Consider the following 24,106-nt stretch of genomic DNA (forward strand, 5'->3'; position numbering starts at 1 on the left):
GGCCGTCTGACTGATACTGTGGGGTGGTCCTGGTTCTGGAGGGCTGATCAGGTCTAGTCAGTTGTGTGAACTGAACACAGCCCCTGCCGTAGTATGGGCTGATGATTTAAAAGCTCCTGAAGATCAAGGTTACACAAAAAAACACTCCAAAGGACTCCAGAAAAAACATTTTCATGTCTTTATTTTTTTTTAGATTTGATTTAATTCATTTAATTCCCAACACAAAAGCTAGATATTTAGTGCTCTTCTCCATTTCAGAGAGCTGTCCTTTGCTTTAACAATTAAAAAAAAAATCTTGAAGTAGAGAAGTAAATAGGAAAGCTGCAAGTTAAACCTTGGGTTTGCACACCTGGATACACCAACAAACATCGCCCACTAAGGGGGCAGTTAAATATTCCCTGGGGTGCCCTGGACAGTGCTAGTCGCCTCTGGATCTTATCTCCTGAGTGGGTGCTTCAGGTATTGGCAAAACCTGCCCTTAGTTGGACTTCTGCAGTTCTTGATAGCCCCCCAGTTTTAACATCCTCCCCTGAAGGAGAAGGGGGCAGGTGGGATGCTCCCAGCTCTTTGAGGTTCTGGATACAGACTTCATCAGGGCCTTGCGTAGAGAGAAAGGTGTCCTGGCAGGGCAGATCTGAACCTTCGCCCCCTCCACCCCAACAGCCACAGCTGTGCACAGTGTGCTTTCTGTCATTCACTAATCCTCACCTGCCCTGCCCCCCCCAACACCCACTTCCACCCTATCCCCCCCCCCAGCTTTAGGGCTGAGCCCCCCCAAACTTGGCAGACAGTTTAGTGATGAGGGCCATGATCTTGGGATTGCTCTGGTACTTGGAGATGTTGGCTGGGTTCTGAGCCACATCCTGGAAGGCTGCCATCACCTCAGGGTCCTGGCGGAAGAGAGAGAGGGGGGGTTAATACACACACACTGACTGGACACTCCAGTACATGAACACTGCACTGAGAGAGAGAGGGGTTAATACAGACACACTGACTGGACACTCCAGTACATGAACACTGCACTGAGAGAGAGAGGGGTTCATACAGACACACTGACTGGACACTCCAGTACATGAACACTGCACTGAGAGAGAGAGAGGGGTTCATACAGACACACTGACTGGACACTCCAGTACATGAACACTGCACTGAGAGAGAGAGGGGTTCATACAGACACAGGGACTGGACACTCCAGTACATGAACACTGCACTGAGAGAGAGAGAGAGGGGTTCATACAGACACAGGGACTGGACACTCCAGTACATGAACACTGCACTGAGAGAGAGAGAGAGGGGTTCATACAGACACACTGACTGGACACTCCAGTACATGAACACTGCACTGAGAGAGAGAGGGGTTCATACAGACACACTGACTGGACACTCCAGTACATGAACACTGCACTGAGAGAGAGAGGGGTTCATACAGACACACTGACTGGACACTCCAGTACATTAACACTGCACTGAGAGAGAGACAGAGGGGGGATATTTACCTTCATGGCCATCAGAACCTCAGGGTCGTTGAAGATCTCGTTCAGCCCCGGCATGCCGAAGGGGACGCCCCCTGGGAAACCAGCTCCCCCTGCAGGACAGAGCAGAGCTGCGCTCACTGACCTGCGCGTTATGCTGCAGACAGACAGGTTGCCCAGCTGACCACACCAGAGCCACTGCACATGAGATGCCCCCACCCCTGTCCCCCCTCCTTACCTGGGAACCCTCCATGAGCCCCGCTGGACTGCTGCCTGGCCTCTTCCTCCTGCGGACACACAGAGGACAGACGGTCAACACCCTGGGCCAGTATCTGACCACAATCCCCATCAATCTGTGCCATTTCAGTCACGTTCTGTCAGCGCAGCGGTTAGCTCCCTCTCCCCCCTCACTCCTCCCTCCCTTCTCCCTCCCCCCACTCACTCCTCTCTCCTCCCTCCCTCCCCTCCCCTCCCCTCACTCCTCCCTCCCCTCCACTCACCCTCTGCGCCCTCTCGTGCTCCTCCCTGGCCTTCTTCACCCTGTCCCTCTTCTCCCTGATCTCCCGCTCCTCTCTCTTCCTCTCGTACTTGCGCCGGTGCTCCGCGATCTTGTTTGCCTGTGGAGACGGAGAGGGGGTGAGAGAATGGGGGGAGGAGCAGGCACGTTCACCTGTCCAGTGGGGTTCACACTGCAGCCTGAGCTGCCAGCCCAGGGAGAACCCTCCTTCCACTTGTGAAGCCATCAGTAGACATCTCGAGAGCTGTCCCGTAGCGGGGCACCCCCGCGCACCCAACTCTTACTCCTCCCCAGCTCCTGAGCTGCGTATCCGCTCAGCGGGTTACGGCAGGGCGCCGTAGCTCAGCGGGCTAGATGGGGCTGTCCTGCTTCAGCCCGTCGGGGGAGAGTCGGCCGGCCACTCGGTAGGGGAGACGGTCATTCGTACCCGGGGCTGCACCTCCTTGAGCATGGCGCTGGCCTCCTCGTCGTAGTCCAGCTTGCAGGCCGTGGCCAGGTCCCGCGCGGACTCCTCCCAGTGGCCCAGCAGCCTGGCACAGAGAGAGGGGGTGAGGAGGGCACTGCCGGGACGCGCGAGGTTGCATACCGTACCTGCGTCTGTGGTCTGCGCTGTACCTGTGCCTTGTGTGTGCATGCTTTACTCTTGCTCTTGCTCTTGTACCCTGTGCTGTATCCTCTGCAGTCTGCTTGCATGCTCTGTGCCATCTGCCCTGTGCCCTGTGTGTGTGTGTGCGCCCTGCTCTGCCCTGTGCCCTGGGTGTGCAGGCTCTGTGCCGTCTGCCCTGTGCTCTGTGTTCGACCTGCTCTGCCCTGTGTCATGTGTGTGCAGGCTCTGTGCCGTCTGCCCTGTGCTCTGTGTTCGACCTGCTCTGTCCTGTGTCATGTGTGTGCAGGCTCTGTGCCGTCTGCCCTGTGCTCTGTGCCGTCTGCCCTGCTCTGGCCTGTGCCCTGTGTGTGCAGGCTCTGTGCCGTCTGCCCTGTGCTCTGTGTGTGCACGCTCTGCCCTGTGCTCTGTGCCCTGTGCCCTGCTCTGCCCTGTGCTCTGTGCCCTGTGCCCTGCTCTGGCCTGTGCCCTGCTCTGGCCTGTGCCCTGTGTGTGCATGCTCTGTGCCGTCTGCCCTGTGCCGTACCTGTGTGCCTTCCCTCTCCACTTGTAAGGCTGTGCAGAGTCGGGGTTGATGGCGATGGCCCGGTCACAGTCCCTCACTGCCGCGTTGGGCTTCTGCATCCGGATGTAAACGCTGTGGAGGGGGGGGGTGCATTCTGGGGTCAGGCTCTCCGGGGTCGCAGCCCGCCTGGGCCCGACCTCAGCAGAGCCAGAGGGCGCGAAGGCCAGCGGCTCTCCCCACTGACGGCTCTCGGGTGATTCGCTAATTGCGCCAAGCAGAGGGCAGAGAGCAGAGTCTCACCTGGCTCTCTTGGCGTACAGGATGGCCAACCGGGGATTCAGCTTGATGGCTTCAGTGAAGAGATCCAGGGCTTTCGGCAGGTCTCCTGCAGGACACACACACACACACACACGGGACAGATCACCCAGACTGCATGCAGCTCAAAGAGCACAGCAGCCAGAACAGCCCCCTGCCAGAAACACCCAGACACCCCACCCAGGCCCACACCCAGAGCCCGCCAGCCCAGGGGCTGACCTACCTGTCACTGGAACGCAGAGACAGAGAGGAGGAGGAGGAGGAGGGAAGAGAAGGTGGAGAGAAGAAAGGGAGATGCAGAGGGGAAGAAACTTGCCACAGGGAGAAGGAAATAATAACAGCAGTCTGGCGCAGGCACGACAGCAGGAGGAGACGGCCGCAAAGACACCCACCCTCTCCAATCGCGCCGATCGCCTCCATTTTCTTCTCGTTCGCCTGCTCCATCATCTCTTCCGTTACCTAGGAGACCACACTCTGGTTACCAAAGACAGCGCAGTCTAGGATGGAGCTGAGAAACCATGAGGAAGAGAGAAAAGTGCACAGCTGGAGAGAGAGAGGGAGGCAGTATGGGCTAGTGGTTAGAGCTGAGGCACTGGGAGAGAGAGAGAGGGAGGCAGTGTGGGCTAGTGGTGAGAGCTGAGAGACTGGGAGAGAGAGAGAGAGAGGGAGGCAGTGTGGGCTAGTGGTGAGAGCTGAGGCACTGGGAGAATGAGAGGGAGGGAGGGAGTGTGGGTCAAGTTTTCACCTCCAAGTTTTCAAAGTCTCCCATCTCCTGTGGCTCATCTGTGTCAGGCTCTATGACGCCCTCGTTGTCGATTTCTGCAGAGGAAGACAACGCCAAGAACAAGGACAGCTTGAATATCTTGTCCCACCTTCCTGTCTGCATCGACACCTGAACCGATCTGTTACTCTTCCTCGACCCCCTCGCGTGTTCCGCTGGCGTTTTCGTGCGCACCTACGGCAGTACAGGGCACTGTCTGCAGCTTTTTATTCCAGCACAGCTCTTATCATCCTAGACAGGGTCATTATTGGCCATCGGCTAAGACGTAAAACCGAGGTCCCGGATCTCTGCGGTCATTAAATATTCCACGTTGTTTCTTGAAAAGAGTAGGGGTGTCACCCCAGTGTCCTGGCCAAATCTCCCCCTGGCCTTTACCAGTCGTGGCCTCCTTATAACCCCCCTCTCTGAACTGGCTTCATCACTCTGCTCTCCTCCCCACTGGGAGCTGGTGTGTGGGGAGCGGACTGGAGCATCATCCAGGTGGGGGTACACACTGGTGGGGGTGGAGGGGATCCCCGTGACCTGTCCAGCACTGTGAGTGGGGTGTCCAGAAAAGCGGAACTACTGGCTCATTCCAACCCACTCCTCTCTCCTGGCTCATCAGCTGCAGTACATTAAAGCTGCCCCACTGTCTAAGACCCACACAGGCAGCCTGCCCCTCGGGGTAACTGGACGGACTTACCCAGCTCGCTCTCCTCGCTCTCCGAAGGCTCCGGGGGCGGGGGGGCGGCGGCGGCAGCGGCAGCGGGGGTGGCTTTGGGGGTCTCCTTCTGCGGGGACACAGACGGGGGGTCAGCACACGGATCTACGCGATGGCCGGGGCCGCCTCTCGGCAGGGGAGAGGGGCACAGAATAGAGGAGGAAGAGGAGGAGGGCAGCGAAGGAAGAACTGAGAAGGAGGCCGACAAGGGAAGGGAGAGGTGCGTCGTACCTGGGGCGAGTCAGGGGGCACATCGTTCTTGCACACGGGGGGGATGGTGGCTCCCAGGCTGGAGAAGATACAGAGAGAGACGGGGGGCAGTTAGTTCTGACTGGTGCGCTTTGGGAGAAGCAGCCGGGTTCATCTACTCGACACAGAGGAGGGCAGTATGGTCTCAGTCAGGCGTCTGAGGCTCCAGACACTGAGCTCGTTTACTTCAGCCTGAGACGCCGCGTCTTTTCGATACGGAGGTCAACCAGTTCGAAAGGGCTTGGAAACGGCACCCAAGGAGGTGCGAGAGCACAGGCAGGGGCCCTCTGTGGATACTCGGAGGGTCGATCCTTCACTCAGACTGCGAGAAAAGACAGACTCAGGGGTTCCCAGGTCAGCCCTGTGCACGCTGCACCACACTCTCGCCAAAACACTGGGTCCCAGAGGAACACTCTCTCTCCTCGGTTCCGATCCGGCCGAGTTACTAATTGCAGGCTGATTGCTTTCAGTTTTCTATTTCAGGCGTGTTGTAAATTTGCTTTCAGCTCCTCCAACGGCGAGATTCAAAGGTCATCAGGTGTGCCTCCCTGCAATGTAGCCAACCCAAACCTGTGGGGCATGGCCGATATAGGGCCCCTCCCACATCCTGGGGTATGACTGCAGAGGGTCCCTCCCCCTGGAAGGGCGTGGCCAATACACATACAGCCCCTCCCACATTCACCAATCCCCCTTCAAGGGACAACGAGAGGCTGAGTGACACTCCGAGTGCTGAAGCTGTGGGGATCAGCGCCCATAAGGTCAGGTATCTCCGACACTCAAGGCAGACTCCAGAAATAAGCAACTCAATCAAGCCAGCCGTTAGCAACGGAGATACAGACTGCACACTGAAACAAAGACAGTATGGAACTGCTCATCGAACATGTTCTGCCACAGCTGGGTAAAGCGCAGACGCGATGACCTCCAGCTGCCTTTTAAAGAAAGGCACTTTGTTGTAAAGTGTACAGTACAAATACCACTGCTTATATTCGACCCCCCAAAGAGGAAGTGATGTCACAGCAACTGTTAATTAGCTTCCCCAGGGCAACAATAAAGGTAAAGACTAGTGCAGGTAAAGAGTAAACTAGTAAACTAGTGGAGGTAAAGAGCCCTACCCGCTCAGGGTGTAAACCAGGCGGCTCAAGCTGAGTCGCCGGAGGGCCTAGTGCCCAGTGCTTCTGCCTGCAGGTCTTCACTCCAGCTCCCCTCCTCAACAGCCGAGGCAGCTGGTTACTGGTTCAACAGCGTTCCCAGCTCTTCGGGTGCTGCCGCTGCATGAACAACACCCTCCCCCCGCCCCAGTCCTGTGCTCTGATCTGAACAGCGGCACCGCATCCCCTTGCTGTCCAGCCCCCAGCTGCTCCGGGGGGCGGCTCACGCTCACCTCTCCAGCCAGGTGCGCAGGAACTTCAGCTCGGGCAGGTGCAGCACGTCGGGGCTGCTCGTACACAGCTGCACGAACGCCTGCAGCTCCGACACCTTCTTCGGGTCCATGTCGGGTCACGACGGATTAAAGCTAATCACCTTAAGGTGGAAGAAGACCGAGCACAAAATTGAAAAAAAGCAGAAACGCACACGGTCGAAACAACGGTGGCGGCCGCCCTGCTCACTCACTCTCTACTAATTAATTGGCCTCGCCTTGACTACTCACTGACGGCTGCTAACCGACATGCACGGCCCAGCGAGGTGAAGACTGCAGCCGAGCGCTGCGGAATGTTCCAGAAGGCTTTGCAACAGTTTTCTTGCCCCCGCCTCATCCCACCCGACACTGCTCTCTCTCTCTCTTATTACCCAGCCTCGCCCCATCTCCCCGATTTGCCCCGCAGACCCGCTCTTCCCCCACCCCTCGCACCCTCCGGGACCAGGCGAAACCCACCAATGCTGCAACTCCCGCCGGTTTTCACACAGGCTTCTCCGCGGCCCGCCCCGCCAGCGATCAAAACAAGAGCCCAAGCTGAGCGGCGACGGCGGGGTCCTGAGACTTTGTAGCGAGGTCGTGGTCGCATGCAGATGACGTTAAGGCGGCACGGACCAATCGCCGAGGGGAATTCGCTCAGCGGCAAGCCAATGGGAGCGCTCGTCTTAAAGGGGACGTCTCATTCACAGCTGCAGAAACATGTTCTGGACGTAGGCGAGTTTTGGCAGGAATAGCGACTTCATAGCGCTCATTTTTTCCATTTTGATTATTTTAGCTTTTTGAAGCTGTTTTAATGTAGTTTTTTTGGTTGGTGTAAATGACCATCTTTTTGTAATTAGTTCTACTTAAAACCACTCGTATGAATTATATGCACATCCCCGTTCCTCATTCTAACTTCCAAAGATGTTCCAGTCAAGCACCAGATCCGTCAAACCTACAGCACAGCTCTTCGCCTGCTTTCTAACGCGTACTCCATGGATTCGAGGTTAGAAATATTCGTCCTTGTTCTTCTTCAGAGCGCAGGGTTGGAGTGGGGACTTGTCTTGTCTCCAGTAATCCTGTGTCCATTGCGGACGTGTCGTTAGTACGAGGCTCGTAAGCAATGGTTTGGTGTATTCTGTGCTTAGTAGACGAAGGGCTTGCTGGCCTACCTCCAAGACTCCATACTGTTGTACTGTTATACTGTTGTATTAGGCTAAAGTTGAACTGAGTTGATGCTTTTGACCACTCAGGACAGATGAGGATATTATTGCACTCGCACTAACAGCCCCCTCAGCCTAAACCACCCAAACGGAAACGGAGAAATTGTTCATTTTTCCTTTTGCTGAAAATCCCTGTATGTGACCAGGCTGCCAGTCGAGCTGTTTTCCTCTGGAAATCGCACAGCGGCGTCGACTGTAACACCTGATTATTTTAGCAAAGAGGAATCTCTCTCTCTCCCCCCCAGGCTGCGTGTCCACCCGGAGGAGCGGCCTGTGTGTCCAGGCCTGTCCGAGCCAACAGAGGTCTCTTCCCCGCAGGTACCTGGGCCAGCCCAGCCCTCACACACACCCCCACCTCCTCAGACCAGGTGAGCTCCTCTCACGCCTGCTGCCTGCCTCCCGTTACTGCCTTCCTCTCTCTCCTGTACGGGGTAACCGACCAGTTCCAGACACCCGCCGCTCTTTGTGTAAAGAACCGCCACACCCGCTCCAGTGTTGCCAAAGCACTCCTGACACTCTCTCCCTCTCTCCCCTTGACTCTTCCTCCTCCTCTCTCCCAGGTGAGGTGACCCCAGCTCTGACCCAGCGGGAGTTCGCACTTCGCCGCCACAGGCTGATGGCCCTGATCTCCGGGCGGGATGGGGGCGGCCCCCCCAGCGCCGGCCCGGGGCACGTGGCGGTCGTGCTGTCGCACCCCACGCGCTACATGGCCAACGACATCCCGTACCCCTTCCACCAGAGCGCCGACCTGCTCTACCTCTCCGGCTTCCTGGAGCCCGACTCCGCGCTGGTGCTGCACCTGCCCGCCGGCGCCCCCCCGGCCCACCACACCGCCTCGCTGTTCGTGCCGCGCCGGGACCCCGCCCGCGAGCTGTGGGACGGCCCGCGGTCGGGGCAGGACGGGGCGGCCGCTCTCACGGGGCTGGAGAGGGTGTACCCCACTGAGGAGCTGGGCAGGGAGCTGCTGGGGCTGAAGGGTATGACACTGTTCCGGGGAGTGGGGGTGGCGTGAGCTGAGCGTGGCAGGTCACTGCCCCCCGTTGCTTTCTGGGAAACGTAGTTCGGACAGGGATCTCCAGCCTGTCTTCATCCACTGCCCTTCCACAGACAGGAACTTCACTCCAGCTGTGTAAGGAACATTAACCTGCATGTATTATAGCTAGCTGGTGTGTGGGGAGCGTTCTGGGGCGCTATGGCTGCCGTCGCATCATCCAGGTGGGGCTGCACACTGGTGGTGGAGGGGATCCCCATGACCTGTAAAGCGCTTTGAGTGGAGTGTCCAGGAATGCTCTATATTAGTGTGAGCAATTATTACTATTAATGATTAGAGTGCTGTAATGCACACAGTCCCCTGTGCCTCTGAATTCTGTTTCCTCCTCGCTCTCCAGGCTGCACGGTGTGGTACGATGACTCCCACACAAGCCACCCCGAGCTGCACCGGGAGCACGTGCTCCCCCTGCTGGAAGCCAGCCGCAGCGCGGGAGGGCGTGTGCGGCCCCTGAGGCCCCTCACGCACAGCCTGAGGGCCGTGAAGAGCCCCGCGGAGACGGCGCTGATGAGAGAGGCAGGACGCATTGCTTCAGAGGTACAGCGCGGCGCGGTACACTACAGTGCGCAGTAATACATGACAGTACGCCCTAGTGCACTAGACTACAGTGCAGCTTCACGGCACTATGCCGTGCGTGGGGCAGTTCTCAGTGTGCGTGGGGCAGTTCTCAGTGTGCGTGGGGCAGTTCTCAGTGTGCGTGGGGCAGTACGCTGTGTGCGTGGGGCAGTTCTCTGTGACTCCAAGCGGGAAGTGGAGTGCAGTGACTCAGACCGATGTCCCTTCTCTCTGTTCCAGGCCTTCAAGAAGACCATGGCTGCCTCCAGAGCAAATATTGACGAAGCCTATTTATACGCCAAGGTAAAGAGCACTCACTCACTCACTGCACTGCGTCCCCTGCTGGCTAGTTCAAGACTGCAGGGTCTGTAGGCATTGTGTCTTCTGTGAGATCTCTCAGTGCGGTGTTCATGTACTGGAGTGTCCAGTCAGTGTGTCTGTATGAACCCCTCTCTCTCTCAGTGCAGTGTTCATGTACTGGAGTGTCCAGTCAGGGTGTCTGTATGAACCCCTCTCTCTCTCAGTGCAGTGTTCATGTACTGGAGTGTCCAGTCAGTGTCTGTATGAACCCCTCTCTCTCTCAGTGCAGTGTTCATGTACTGGAGTGTCCAGTCAGTGTGTCTGTATGAACCCCTCTCTCTCTCAGTGCAGTGTTAATGTACTGGAGTGTCCAGTCAGTGTGTCTGTATGAACCCCTCTCTCTCTCAGTGCAGTGTTCATGTACTGGAGTGTCCAGTCAGTGTCTGTATGAACCCCTCTCTCTCTCAGTGCAGTGTTCATGTACTGGAGTGTCCAGTCAGTGTGTGTGTATGAACCCCTCTCTCTCAGTGCAGTGTTCATGTACTGGAGTGTCCAGTCAGTGTGTCTGTATGAACCCCTCTCTCTCTCAGTGCAGTGTTCATGTACTGGAGTGTCCAGTCAGGGTGTCTGTATGAACCCCTCTCTCTCTCAGTGCAGTGTTCATGTACTGGAGTGTCCAGTCAGTGTGTCTGTATGAACCCCTCTCTCTCTCAGTGCAGTGCTCATGTACTGGAGTGTCCAGTCAGTGTGTCTGTATGAACCCCTCTCTCTCTCAGTGCAGTGTTAATGTACTGGAGTGTCCAGTCAGTGTGTCTGTATGAACCCCTCTCTCTCTCAGTGCAGTGTTCATGTACTGGAGTGTCCAGTCAGTGTTTCTGTATGAACCCCTCTCTCTCTCAGTGCAGTGTTCATGTACTGGAGTGTCCAGTCAGTGTGTCTGTATGAACCCTTCTCTCTCTCAGTGCAGTGTTCATGTACTGGAGTGTCCAGTCGGTGTGTATTAACCCCTCTGTCTCTCTCTCAGTTTGATTTTGAGTGTCGGGCTCATGGAGCCAACTTCCTGGCATACCCTCCTGTTGTTGCTGGTGGCAACCGTGCCAACACCCTGCACTACGTCAGTAACAACCAGATTATCAAGGTGAGACGGGCAGCCTGCCCCACTCTGCTGCCGGACATTGACCAGACAGACACTGGACAGACTGATGCGCTCTGGTGGAGAATGAATTCTACAGACTGACACTGCACACTGAACAAACCGACACGCATTACTGCCACACACTGTAAAGACACACTGATCAAAAGCATTATACTGACCAACTTAACATTGTACAGACGCAGGTGACAAACTGACCCGACAGATTGACACTGTGCACCGTGCCCCACACTGGACAGACCAATGCACACTGCTTCCAGACACTGCACAGATACACTGAACAGACACACTGTAGAGACAAACTGACACACATGACAGTTCAGTCTATTGACAGACACTGCGCAGACTGACACACACACACTACTCACGCTGCGCAGACTGACACACACACTACTCACGCTGCGCAGACTGACACACACACTACTCACGCTGCGCAGACTGACACACACACTACTCACGCTGCGCAGACTGACACACACACTACACACACTGCGCAGACTGACACACACACTCCTCACTGCGCAGACTGACACACACACTACACACGCTGCGCAGACTGACACACACACTACACGCGCTGCGCAGACTGACACACACACTACACACGCTGCGCAGACTGACACACACACTACTCACGCTGCGCAGACTGACACACACACTACTCACGCTGCGCAGACTGACACACACACTACTCACTGCGCAGACTGACACACATACTACTCACTGCGCAGACTGACACACACACTACACACGCTGCGCAGACTGACACACACACTACACACGCTGCGCAGACTGGCACACACACTACTCACTGCGCAGACTGACACACACACTACTCACGCTGCGCAGACTGACACACACACTACTCACGCTGCGCAGACTGACACACACACTACTCACTGCGCAGACTGACACACATACTACTCACTGCGCAGACTGACACACACACTACACACGCTGCGCAGACTGACACACACACTACACACGCTGCGCAGACTGACACACACACTACTCACTGCACAGACTGACACACACACTACTCACTGCGCAGACTGACACACACACTACACATGCTGCGCAGACTGACACACACACTACACATGCTGCGCAGACTGACACACACACTACTCACTGCGCAGACTGACACACACACTACACACGCTGCGCAGACTGACACACACTACACACGCTGCGCAGACTGACACACACACTACTCACTGCGCAGACTGACACACACTACACACACTGCGCAGACTGACACACACACTACTCACGCTGCGCAGACTGGCACACAAACTACACACGCTGCGCAGACTGACACACAAACTACACACGCTGCGCAGACTGACACACAAACTACACACGCTGCGCAGACTGACACACACACTCCTCACGCTGCGCAGACTGACACACACACTCCTCACGCTGCGCAGACTGACACACACACTACACACGCTGCGCAGACTGACTGACACACACACTACACACGCTGCGCAGACTGACTGACACACACACTACACACGCTGCGCAGACTGACTGACACACACACTACACACGCTGCGCAGACTGACTGACACACACACTACACACGCTGCGCAGACTGACTGACACACACTCTACACAGGCTGCGCAGACTGACACACACACACACTCTACACAGGCTGCGCAGACTGACTGACACACTCGGTGCAGACCTGCGGACAGTCACTGGGTGACACACACTCTCTCCCTCTCCTCTCTCAGGACGGGGAGATGGTCCTGCTGGACGGGGGGTGTGAGTATTTTGGCTATGTCAGCGACGTCACCCGCACCTGGCCGGTGAACGGCAGGTAAGGGCCGTCTCGTGAGAAATGAATTAACGTGCCGGTGGGGGGGTGCACCATGAGCAGGCCATGAGACGATATGTCCGGGCGCCGATCTCCAAGGGTTGATCTCCGTGCCCGTCTGTGCAAGTCGACCCAGCCCGGGGCAGCGAGCTGGGAGTGTCCGGCGCCCCCTGCTGGCCAGCTGCGCGCTCTGCTCAGGCTGCCTGTCCCTCTGCAGGTTCTCCCCGCCCCAGGCGGAGCTGTACCAGGCCGTGCTGGACATCCAGGGGGCCTGCCTGACCCTGTGCTCCCCGGGCGTCAGTCTGGACAGCATCTACAGCCACATGCTGCGCCTGCTGGGCGCCAGGCTGAAGGACCTGGGCATCGTCAGCTCCAGGGCCGGCGACGCCGACACGCACCGGGTAACTACAGCGCCCCCCGCTGGCCGGCCGCGGTACTTCAGTGGGGATTGTCACGCCGACACGCTTGCGCGGTTAAGCGTCGGCTCCTTTCTGGACACTGCGTCAGAGTGCACCGTCGCCGTAACACACAGCGGGTGACTACAGCGCCCCCCGCTGGACCGTGGCATATTGACGGCTCCCCCATCCGTCGGCGGGAGTCTCACTCGATCCCCCCCTGTCTCTTGAGCCCTGAGAAGACTTTGATTGAGAAGTCTTTTTCTGACCCTATAGAGATATTGCCGGCATCAGGCAGTTTCTCTCCGTGTCCGATGCCCAGTGCCTGATTGGTGCATTTATACTGGAACATGAGGCCGATTTCCACAGCTCTCCCCTGTGTGGGCTCCCCAGCACCCTCCTCTGTCAGCTGCACCTCCACTTCTTCCTCACTCCAGGCCTGGCCAGCGCCTCCCCCCGCCCCCCGCACTGGGGTCGTCAAAGCCCGGCAGGCGCAACAAGGTCCTGTCCCTGACCCCTGGGGCTCTGAGTCGCTTGTCTGAACTGCTCCTGTAGGCTCCAGGCAGCGGAGGCTGGCCCTCTCCTCGCTGCGCCCAGGCCGAGCGGTGGCCGAGCCCGGTCAGTCGCTGCTCCAGCGGGACAGACAGCCCCCCCCTGAACCCCACGAGAGACAGTCTCTGCCTCTCTTCAGATCTCCTCGTCGGCTTGCCCTGCGTGTTCCGGTGTCGTTTTTTTTTCCCCGTTTACTTTTAATCGTGCTTTTTGTTTAATCTGGTCTTCAACACCACGTACAGCGTCCTTGTGTCTAGAGATGATTATTTACTTTGTCAGCTTTTTAGCGCGATGCACAAGACGGCTAGCAAACCAGGGGAGTCTGGGCAGCCAGTCTGGCCCCTATGGCAGCTGGACTGGCAGCCAGATGCAGGCCCCTGGACAATACTTACTGCTGTGTCTTATTTCTGCTCCCCTGATGTTCGGATGTTCACTGTGGCAGCTACCGATGTGTCGAGATTCTGTTTTGCTGCTCGGAGGAGGTGTGTTGCGGGCAGCTGTTTCTGTGCCAGCGCCCAGCTCGGGACAGCGGGTTTGTAGTCCTCTCCTCCGCTGGGGGAGACGGCCCGTGTCCCACTGCCTCTCTGACACGGCGGCGTGCTCTCTCTCTCTCCTGCCCCCTGCAGGCAGCCAGGCGCTACTGCCCTCACCACGTGGGGCACTACCTGGGCATGGACGTCCACGACACGCCTGACCTGTCCCGGGCACAACCGCTCCGCCCTGGCATGGCCATCACCATCGAACCGGGTACGAGACTCAGTGCAGTGTTCATGTACTGGAGTGTCCAGTCAGTGTGTCTGTATGAACCCCTCTCTCTCTCAGTGCAGTGTTCATGTACTGGAGTGTCCAGTCAGTGTGTCTGTATGAACCCCTCTCTCTCTCAGTGCAGTGTTCATGTACTGGAGTGTCCAGTCAGTGTGTCTGTATGAACCCCTCTCTCTCTCAGTGCAGTGTTCATGTACTGGAGTGTCCAGTCAGTGTGTCTGTATGAACCCCTCTCTCTCAGTGCAGTGTTCATGTACTGGAGTGTCCAGTCAGTGTGTCTGTATGAACCCCTCTCTCTCTCAGTGCAGTGTTCATGTACTGGGGTGTCCAGTCAGTGTGTCTGTATGAACCCCTCTCTCTCTCAGTGCAGTGTTCATGTACTGGGGTGTCCAGTCAGTGTGTCTGTATGAACCCCTCTCTCTCTCAGTACAGTGTTCATGTACTGGAGTGTCCAGTCAGTGTGTCTGTATGAACCCCTCTCTCTCTCAGTGCAGTGTTCATGTACTGGAGTGTCCAGTCAGTGTGTCTGTATGAACCCCTCTCTCTCTCAGTGCAGTGTTCATGTACTGGAGTGTCCAGTCAGTGTGTCTGTATGAACCCCCCTCTCTCTCTCTCAGTCTCAGTCTCCTTTCTGTCTCCCCCAGGTCTGTACATCCCCGAGGATGACAGCAGCTGTCCGGAGCGATTCCGAGGGATGGGCGTGAGGATCGAGGATGACGTGCTCATCAGGGAGGAGGAGGAGGGTCCCCTGGTCCTGTCCGCCAACACCCCCAAAACCATGGAGGAGATCGAGAGGGCCTGCCGACAGTGACCGGGACTAACGGGGCAGGGGCGGGGGGGGGGGAGGGGGTGAAGGAGAGCAGCTGGTAGAGGAACACAGACTTTTTAAACGCGCCCCGCTTCGGCCCAGCGCGGTATGCTCCCCTGGGTCAAGTCGTGGACGGTGGACACGGCGCCGCACGGATCTTCCGTTTCAGAGACGATCGGGTCAGTGGCGCTGACCACCTCAGGACCCGGCAGCCCCACCCCGTTGATTACACGGGCCCGGGGGGGTGGGGGACCCGGTTGGAAAGAGGGGGTGCAGGTTTCTTCGGGGCCCGAACCGAAGCGAAACGGTTCTTTCGCGAAAGCTTCGACGGCGCTCCCCCCGCGGGACCCTCGCTCACGCGCTGCCCGAGGGGCTGTTCCGCGCCCCGCTCGTGGGCGGGGAGGGAGGGCAGAGGGCAGCCGAGCCGGGAGTTCTGCGGCGCCGGTCCAGGCGGGGCTCCGGGCTGGTACCCGGGAGGTGGTGGGTTCGAATCCCAGGGGTTCTGACGTCAGGGTGTTCCTCAGATCCCGGGGGGGGGGCCGTGAGGACTGAGGCTCACCGCTCTGTGTTACCGGTTCGGCTGCGCCGGTCCGAGAGGCCGGGACTCTTGTGATCCGGCTTCTCCTGGTCTCCCTGTCTCCGGGTCTGTGTGCCTGTCCCTGAATAATAAAGTGTGGGATGCTCGGAGCTCTGCGTTCTGGGGTGCGGGCTGCGAGGGCTGTGTCTGTGTTTAGAAACGATCTTTCAAAGACCTTGATATTGGGTTCCAATACCCATCTAATAGAGAGATACCGTACTGTAAAAGGGCACCGTTCTTCGGGGGAGGTGTAAAATCGAGGTCCTGACTCCGATCATTAAAAATCCTGGGGTGTTTCTGGAAAAGAGTAGGGGTGTAACCCCAGTGTCCTGGCCAAATCTCCCCCTGGTCTTTACCAGTCATGGCCTCCTAATAACCCCCCTCTCTGAACTGGCTCCATCACTCTGCTCTCCTCCCCACTGAGAGCTGGGGTGTGGGGAGCGGACTGGAGCATCATCCAGGTGGGGGTACACACTGGTGGGGGTGGAGGGGATCCCCGTGACCTGTACAGCGCTGTGAGTGGGGTGTCCAGAAGGGTGCTGTAGAAGTGTGAGGAATCATTCTCTCACAGGACAGCTGACCTTGTCCACTGGGCTTGGCTCACCGGACTGACGTCCCCTCAACCCTGCCCAGGCGGGGCTATGTGGGACCCCTCCCTTCTCCCCTGATAGAACCCCCTACCCCCCCCTCTTTTTATAGTTCCTGTCTCCCCAGATTCTCCAGGTACCAAACCAGTACATTACAGGGAGTTTACTGAACCCTGAGCACTCACACAGAGACATGGAGTGATTCTGTCATGCTCCCTGCCTTCACAGCAGCAGTTGAACTGAGTGTTCAACAGCTGTCGGTCCCACACTCGTCTGTCCACTGCTGAGCGATGTGTCCCCTCCTCAAATGAACTTTTTCTAAGTGCATCGCGCCTGTACCAACTGCAGGTGGGATGGTGAGACAGTGAGGTGCAGATCTCCCCAGAGTTTGGACCCAAGGAAAGCTGCAGGAGGGGGTAACTGGTGTTGGGGAGGGGGTTATTATTTTGGGAGAATAAGCAGACAGAGCTCCCAGCTGGCGTGAGCCTGGCCAGTACCTGGAGGGGAGACCTTAGGATGAGACGTAAAACCGAGGTTCTGACTCTCTGTGGTCGTTAGAAATCCCACATTGTTTCTCGACAAGATTAGGGGTGTCACCCCAGTGTCCTGGCCAAATCTCCCCCTGGCCTTTACCCATCATGGCCTTCTAATAACCCCCCTCTCTGAACTGGCTCCATCACTCTGCTCTCCTCCCCACTGGGAGCTGGTGTGTGGGGAGCGGACTGGATCATCATCCAGGTGGGGGATGGAGGGTGGTGGTGGTGGTGGAGGGGATCCCCCACGACCTGTACAGCGTGAGTGGAGTGTCCAGAAAAGCGCTGCATAAGTGTAAGCAATTATGATGATGACGACGGTGATCTTCGAGCGCCACCTGGCGTCGGTCACCCGCTAGCGCCGTTCCGGAAAAGAGCGAGTCCGGGGGGTTTCCGGAAATTCCCGAACACAACCCCCCCCCCCCCCGCCTCCTCCTCCTCTTTTTCGAATACATCGCCGCTCTGCTCTCTAGCTTACCCTCCCCCCCCCTCCGCTCCCGTGTCGGAGGAGTAGAAACAACAAGCCGCCATTTTGTTTGCGCGGAGAGACCGAGCGCGGCTGGAGAGACCCGAGAGAGGGAGCGACCACAGCGCCGAGCACAGCGACCCGGAGAGCGGCCGCCCGACCAGCCCGGAGCCGACACAGCGGCAGCGTGGACCCGGAGAAGACGGCGAGAGACGGGGGGCACAGCGCGGAAACGGATAGTCGGGGACGAGGACAAGGAAGAGGAGCGAGAGAGAGAGAGAGAGGAGAGAGAAAAAAAGAAGAAGGGAGAGAAAATCCGCTTTTAAGACGTCCAAGGAAGGAAAGAAGGGGGGATTTTTTTTTCTCTTTTCACGCGGAGCGGAGGACAAGCGGAAGCTGGGGAGCATTTTCTGCGTTTTAGAAACGGAGGGACGCTGAAAAGGCGACGGGAGGAAAAAAAAAATTCTTTTGGAAGTGGGGGGGGGTTGGTGGCGGCGGTGGTGGTGGAGAAATACAAGCGCATCGCGTCCGGAGACGAAGAATTATTATTAAAAATAATATTCATCATCCTCCTCCTCCTCCTCCACCGAGCGAGCGGGGGGAGACATACGGGCAGACGTACACACGGAGGGAGAGAGAGAGAGAGGCAAAAAGAGAGGAGACGAGGAAATATCGGCGAAACGGGAACCCCAACCGTTAGAGAGCGGAGAGAAGACGAAGGATTGCTTTTTTTTTAAGAAAAAAGGGGGGGAGCAGACGGATATAATCGACCCCGCAGGCAGGCGGCGAGAGACGGGGGTTTGAGGGTCACCACACAAAAGACTCCGGGGGGGGACGTGCGCTTTCCTTTCTGCTGGCGTGGAGGGGAGACTCCCGGGTTTCTTTAAATGCCCCCTACCCCGCCGCTCGCTCAGTTCACCCCCTGAATCATAGCACCGACACCCCCATCTCCCATCCGCCCGGTCCGGACTCCAGCACGCCGGGGGGGGGCACCGACTCCTCGCCATCGCCGGGACCCAGCACATCGCGCCGTTGGAGAGGACCGACGAGAGGCGACCTGTCCCGTTTGCACCACGCCGGCCATCCCTCCCTCCTCCTCCTCCTCCTCCTCCTCCTCCTGTGCGGCCGGAGACCCCCCACCCCGGTGCCGGTGTCTGCCGGGCGGGTTGAATCCGGTGGCGGCCGTCCTGCGCGCAGTCTGTGCGTGTTTTTGGGCTCCGGGACAAGCGTGGCCACCCCGCACCGGCAGGAGCGGCACGGCGGCTCCTTCTTCTACAGTTGTGTTGGGAACCAAGGAAGAACAGTGGATTGAAAATCCGTTTTGAGCCCTGGCGTGGCCCAGACGCCGTGAGATAACAAGGGATACCTGTGCATCTGCGTCCGTCATAACCAAGACTCTCCCCGGCGTCAACCTGCGCTTTCTTGTAAGGTGGCATTCAAAAAAACCTAATAATAATCATCATAATAATCATATCTGAACCCCGTTTTGTTTTTTGTTTTTTAATTCCAACATATTACACAGAGAGAGGGCGCAAGATCGCGAAGTGATCGATACTGTGACAACTAGGTTTTTTTTCCCAACCCTGGAAGACTGCTGACCGTCACAATGCGAGAAACAAAGTCACATTAGCCCGCCGCTGACATCACTAGAGTGAAACCAAACACTTATTTTTTTTGTAATAAGTGGGTTTTTTTTGTTGTTGTTGTTGTTGTTGTTGTTGTGGTAATTAATAAAAGAGAGGGGCGCCCTGACCAAGTTGCAGTTTTTGAAACCGGGCATGCCAAACCTTTCCCCTCTGGTCATGTGCTAGCGTAGCGGCCCGGTGTTGTGAACTTCCGTTGCAGATCGATCCCCCCAAAAAAAGCTGCAAGAAATACAAACGGGTTTTTTTTTTTACTTTAAAAAAATAAAAAACATTGCCAAAGTTGACCCCCCACCACCACCACCACCACCCAAAGTTTCAGCCCTTGCAGCTCAATCAAGCGCTTTGATTGAGTTTGGCAATCGATAGAGGCGATCATCCTCACCGGCCAGGTCTCCCAAACATTTTTAAAAGAAGCCCTCATTCCCGCTTTGAAAAAAAACACGGCGTGAAGCGCGGCTCCACGAAAAAACAACAACTTTTTCATATCGATCACAGATATCGGGAGGCGCCTCGGAAGGTATCGCATCCCACTCGCGCCGGGGAGACGATTAAGTCGTTCGCCCCGTTTGTCGTACCCTCACAGAAATCGACTTTATTTAATTTTTTTTAATCAATTTTTAACACCCGCCGGCAGATGTGCGTGTGATCATGCGCATTGATCGGAAGTTGCTCCCGTTTCTCTGAGCCGGTCTCAGCTGTTCGTGTGAGGTGAGGGGGGTGTTAGAGAGAGTTGGGGGGTACAGGCGGGTCCGAGGGGAGGGAGGTGGGGTGTGACCGACCTGGGCGCCCGTAAGGCCAGCCCGTCCCGAACCGAGCCCGAACCCGGCGTGCGCCCTTTTACGAAGAAAGAAAATATATATATTTTTTTTAAAAACCCAACACAAGTATTACCTTTCCAGGACGGGGGGGTGGGGATGGCGTCGGGGGTTTTGTGTTGTGAAGAATAATTACCTCCTGGCCCTCGTTCGGGTGCGACTTTTTTTTAACCTCGTCTCTCTCTTTCTCTCTCCCCTCCTTCTTCATTTATTTTTTTTCCACCCTCCCCAAACCCACCTACCCACCGCCACCACCACCACCAACAACAACAAAAAGGGAAATAATTCAGATTATCTCTCGCCTTGGCCTCCGGAGATGGTAGAAAACGCAGACGGAGCCCTGGAGGACCCTGCCCGGGACATCTTGATCTGCGCCGAGGAAGCTACATGAGTTAATCCGGAGGGCCTTTCTCTCTCCCAGCGACTCGGAGACTTTCTCTTCCTCCTCCCCTCCTCCTCCTCCTCCCGTCACTACTACTACAACTACTACTGCAGCAGCTAGGAGCCGAAATCTGTGAAGGAGCAACACCACAACACAACCCAAAAAACGCCCGGAGGAGGAGGGGAGGGAAGTTTTGAACGCCAAATCCGAAAAAGAGACGACGACGAGGAGGAGGAAGAAGAAGAAGGAGAGACTTTTGCCTGCCTCTCTCTCTCTCTCCTCTCCTCTTGGCGAATCTCTCTCTTCCCCTCGTTCAAGAGAGAGAGAGACGAGGGGAGGGAAGAGGTGAGGAGGGGGGGGATTTAAAAAAACACAGTCCGAGGAAGAAAAGGGGAAAGAGACGCCTGGAGGAGGAGGAGGTGGTGAATAATAATAATATCATCATCATCCTCGGCACCGCCACCACCGTCGGTCGGTCCGCCAGTCGGCCGGTCGGTCGGTCAGCCAGCCCCCCCCCCAGAAAGCCAAAAAAAAAAAGAAGTCTCTCTCTTGCTCTTCCCCCTCTCTCTCCGTCCCCCCCCCCTCCTCCTCCCTCTCTTTCTCCTGTTGTGTGGATTTTGTTTTAAAAAAAAAATCGCGAAAAAAAAAATGGCCGATAATGTGGTCGAGTCCGCCGGCCCGCCTTCAGCGAAGAGGCCTAAACTCTCCTCCCCGGCGCTGTCCGTGTCGGCGAGCGACGGAAACGGTGAGTTTATTCCGCCCTTCTCGGTTTACTTCTGCCGCCGGCCCCCCCTTCCCCCCGGGATGGGGGGGTTTTAGTATTTTTTAAAAGCCAAAAACGTTTAGCGGCCCTTCTTTTAGGTGGTTTATTTTCAGCTGCGGGAGGCGGAGTGGGGGGGAGGAGGACGCTAGTCCGTGTCTCCATTTTTTTTCCTCCCTCCTCCTCCTCACGAAACTCCGCGGCTCCGGCCGGTGTTTCTCGGGGAGTGGGTTTTCGGGGGTCCCCCCCGGCGGGGAGAGAGAGAGAGACGGGGTGGGGTAGGCCCAGGCTGAGAATTAGGAGGAAGACGAACTTGGTTGGTAGGGGGTCCGGAGATTTGTTTTGGTGCGTGAAAGACGACGGAGGGAGGAAGGGGGAGGCTCGACAAAAGACTCATAATAAATAAATAATCGTCGCTTATTCCGCCGGCAGGCCCGCAAAAACCGTCCCCGAGAGAAACGGAAAGTTCGGATTTTGGGGGGGTTGGTGGGGACCCGTTTGCGTTTTGTTGTCTCTCCCCGGGCGCAATTAGCGCTCGGTTTTCGCTGTAACTCCCTTCCTCTCTCTCTCTCGGCGCCGCCTGCCCCCCCACCCGAGTTTTTCGGCCTCTGTGGGGGTCTCCCCCCCCCTCCCTCCTCTTCCCCGTCCCGGGCAGCAGCGTGTCTGGCAACTTTCCGTGGGTTTGTCACGTTAACGAGCCCCCCGTTTTGGTGTAACCGTGTGCGTGTGAGAGCGTGTGTTTTGTCAGGAAGGCCTGTGTCGTGGGGCTTGCGTGTTCAAGGCGAAGCGGCCCCTAACCACCACCATCAGAAAATTAGCGAAACTTAGTCCGTCTTCTCCTCCCCACCCCCTACACAGACACACACACACGAAACGAAGACGAAAGCAAAAACGTAAAGTCTTAATGTTTTCGAAACGTTTGCCGTGGGGCTTCGCTTTGAAAACGTCTGAATTATTATTTTTTTTGGTGTGTTTTTGGTGCGTGAAGTTTTTTTTTTTTGTGAGGTGCTGCTCACCGCTGTTTGCTCCAACACCCCCTACTCGCTGCGTTTGCGCCTGTGAACGCTACTCGTTTGCACAAAACAACACAAACTCCAGATCTACTGTGTTGTTCCAGCCGTTTCCATAGACTTTGGGATGACACTGAAATGAGAATGCCATTACTCATTCTCCTGTCCACTGGAGAACTTATCCCACCACCTCAGGTTTGGGGATCTTCCCACGTTCCATGAAAATCGCCTGGTTTTCGCATGGCCGTGCTCCTGCACCTGGGTTTTAACTCTCCCCGTTAGACAAGCATCCCTCCTGTCAGGACGCGAGCTGGGATGTCTCCTGTCGTAATCCGTTTTCCGACACCCGATTTCAAGTTTTCACTCCTTGCGGAGATTAAAACCTCTTCGCAGGTCTGAAGACGGTTCAGACCTCCTTCAAGCCATCCCTTTCTTTATAACCAGCTTCTCCCCCGGAGTGATGTGCGTTTTCTGGTATGATTGAGCTTGGCCCATTTGTCAGTATGGGTTATCCTACTGTACTTGTCGGGGGGTGGGGGGGGTCACTTGATGGCATTTATGGAGCTTCTTTTTCAGAAATTGTACAGTTATCACACCCAGATGCACTGCTTTGGAGCTTTTTATTTATAATCTCCGATGTGCCTATAATGTCTTTTTAACAGCCCGTGAGGAAAATGTGAAACGGAGCGTTCCTTGTTTCGGGGGGTGGGGGGGAATGACAATGCTGGTTGAGTACAGGAGGAGGAAGAGGAGGAGGGCCTGGTGTGTGTGTCCCGAGCCGCTGCCGTCCAGAGATTGTTCGCAGAGTTCCTCGCCCCTGGTTTCTCAAGCAGCAGGTTGTCCTGAAGTGATGCGTGCTTGCCGTGTGAGTTCGGGAGTAGTTTCAGGGCTGTTCACAGCGGAGAAGCGGCGTGAAGCAGTAGGATTTTGAGTTTTCTGGTTTTCCGCTTGTCCTAACTGCGTTATCGTGTTCTGGGCTCTGAGATTCAGGCTCGGGGCAGCCAGGAGAGACGGGCAAACTTGTGTCGAAGTGTGGGTGGTCTCGGGAGAGCATCTTGCCGGCTGGCGGAACTGGCGGAGCGGGGGTACAGCTTGCACAGCACAAGAGCCCCCAAAAGCTGAGGGACGAGAGCAGACGGTGTGGCCTGTGTGTGTCCTCTGTGGCAGTGAGTTCGTTACCTGGCGGGAATGTGGCAGGGCAGGCCCAGAGAGCTCTTTCACCGATCTGGCAGGGCTTAACTGTAAGTGCAGGTCCGTTCCAGAGCCCCGGAATCGCTTTCTTGGGGATCTGAGAACTTCGGGGGGCGCACCGGGCCGAGCTGTAAGCACAATCAGACCCGTTTTGTGCCCGTGAGCAAGGTCCTTCAATCGGGATCGCTCCAGTCGGATGTCCGGCTTTATAAACGGGCACACCTGTAAGTTGCCTAGACGTTAATAAGCGAACTTCGAACAGGGTGTGTGTGTGTGTCCTGTGATGGGCTGGCGTCCTGTCCTGTCCAGGGTGTGTGAGTGTGTGTGTGTCCTGTGATGGGCTGGTCTCCTGTCCTGTCCAGGGTGTGTGAGTGTGTGTGTGTCCTGTGATGGGCTGGTCTCCTGTCCTGTCCAGGGTGTGTGAGTGTGAGTGTGTGTGTGTCCTGTGATGGGCTGGTCTCCTGTCCTGTCCAGGGTGTGTGAGTGTGTGTGTGTGTGTCCTGTGATGGGCTGGTCTCCTGTCCTGTCCAGGGTGTGTGAGTGTGTGTGTTTGTGTCCTGTGATGGGCTGGTCTCCTGTCCTGTCCAGGGTGTGTGAGTGTGTGTGTTTGTGTCCTGTGATGGGCTGGTCTCCTGTCCTGTCCAGGGTGTGTGAGTGTGTGTGTGTGTCCTGTGATGGGCTGGTCTCCTGTCCTGTCCAGGGTGTGTGAGTGTGTGTGTGTGTGTCCTGTGATGGGCTGGTCTCCTGTCCTGTCCAGGGTGTGTGAGTGTGTGTGTGTCCTGTGATGGGCTGGCGTCCTGTCCAGGGTGTGAGTGTGTGTGTGTGTCCTGTGATGGGCTGGTCTCCTGTCCTGTCCAGGGTGTGAGTGTGTGTGTGTGTCCTGTGATAGGCTGGTCTCCTGTCCTGTCCAGGGTGAGTGTGAGTGTGAGTGTGAGTGTGAGTGTGAGTGTGAGTGTGTCCTGTGATGGGCTGGCGTCC

General features: G+C 56.7%; 3 protein-coding genes across 10 annotated transcripts in view; 2 read left to right on the top strand and 1 right to left on the bottom strand.

The window, feature by feature from the left end:
- Positions 1-164: 164 nt before the first annotated feature.
- st13 (ST13 Hsp70 interacting protein) lies at positions 165-7,138 on the bottom strand. Of its 2 annotated transcripts, none has more exons than XM_088606413.1 (13): positions 7,017-7,138; positions 6,525-6,664; positions 5,126-5,183; positions 4,877-4,964; positions 4,159-4,232; positions 3,806-3,872; positions 3,399-3,483; positions 3,120-3,230; positions 2,417-2,519; positions 1,973-2,089; positions 1,711-1,759; positions 1,497-1,585; positions 165-890 (listed from the first exon to the last, which is right to left on the bottom strand). In XM_088606413.1, the coding sequence occupies exons 2-13, from the start codon at positions 6,632-6,634 to the stop codon at positions 759-761; spliced, it is 1,083 nt and encodes a 360-aa protein (XP_088462539.1). In that variant the 5' UTR covers positions 6,635-6,664; positions 7,017-7,138; the 3' UTR covers positions 165-758. The 2 variants fall into 2 exon arrangements, with proteins under 2 accessions (XP_088462539.1, XP_088462540.1); XM_088606414.1 differs by lacking the exon at positions 7,017-7,138 and adding an exon at positions 6,755-6,889.
- A 94-nt stretch (positions 7,139-7,232) lies between these two features.
- xpnpep3 (X-prolyl aminopeptidase 3, mitochondrial) lies at positions 7,233-15,848 on the top strand. Of its 2 annotated transcripts, XM_088606408.1 has the most exons (10): positions 7,237-7,542; positions 8,005-8,127; positions 8,320-8,736; positions 9,148-9,344; positions 9,603-9,665; positions 10,687-10,800; positions 12,559-12,644; positions 12,859-13,042; positions 14,215-14,335; positions 14,998-15,848. In XM_088606408.1, the coding sequence occupies exons 1-10, from the start codon at positions 7,461-7,463 to the stop codon at positions 15,162-15,164; spliced, it is 1,554 nt and encodes a 517-aa protein (XP_088462534.1). In that variant the 5' UTR covers positions 7,237-7,460; the 3' UTR covers positions 15,165-15,848. The 2 variants fall into 2 exon arrangements, with proteins under 2 accessions (XP_088462535.1, XP_088462534.1); XM_088606409.1 differs by lacking the exon at positions 12,859-13,042 and having other exon boundaries at positions 7,233-7,542.
- Positions 15,849-17,365: 1,517 nt separating this feature from the next.
- The window catches only part of LOC148648649 (histone acetyltransferase p300-like), a 40,203-nt gene continuing 33,462 nt past the window's right edge, over positions 17,366-24,106 (top strand). For all 6 annotated transcript variants that reach the window (XR_015926417.1, XM_088606381.1, XM_088606382.1 and 3 more), the window contains exons 1-2: positions 17,366-18,748; positions 20,063-20,912. Coding sequence is in view for 5 of the 6 variants with exons in the window: in XM_088606381.1 (XP_088462507.1) it covers positions 20,816-20,912 (97 nt within the window). In the remaining variant the exon portion in view is untranslated. The remainder of the gene's footprint in view (positions 18,749-20,062; positions 20,913-24,106) is intronic.

This window comes from Lepisosteus platostomus, chromosome 14, assembly GCF_059453375.1.
Source record: "Lepisosteus platostomus isolate fLepPlt1 chromosome 14, fLepPlt1.hap1, whole genome shotgun sequence".
Lineage (NCBI taxonomy): Eukaryota > Metazoa > Chordata > Actinopteri > Semionotiformes > Lepisosteidae > Lepisosteus > Lepisosteus platostomus.

Coding starts and splice junctions, on each gene's coding strand:
- st13 (XM_088606413.1), bottom strand. CDS start 6,634: ATGGACCCGAAGAAGGTGTCGGAGCTGCAGGCGTTCGTGCAGCTGTGT. Junction 5,184..6,524: donor CTGCGCACCTGGCTGGAGAG/GTGAGCGTGAGC, acceptor TATCTTCTCCAG/CCTGGGAGCCACCATCCCCC. Junction 1,586..1,710: donor GGCTCATGGAGGGTTCCCAG/GTAAGGAGGGGG, acceptor TCTGTCCTGCAG/GGGGAGCTGGTTTCCCAGGG.
- xpnpep3 (XM_088606408.1), top strand. CDS start 7,461: ATGTTCCAGTCAAGCACCAGATCCGTCAAACCTACAGCACAGCTCTTC. Junction 8,128..8,319: donor CCCCCACCTCCTCAGACCAG/GTGAGCTCCTCT, acceptor CCTCTCTCCCAG/GTGAGGTGACCCCAGCTCTG. Junction 8,737..9,147: donor GGAGCTGCTGGGGCTGAAGG/GTATGACACTGT, acceptor CTCGCTCTCCAG/GCTGCACGGTGTGGTACGAT.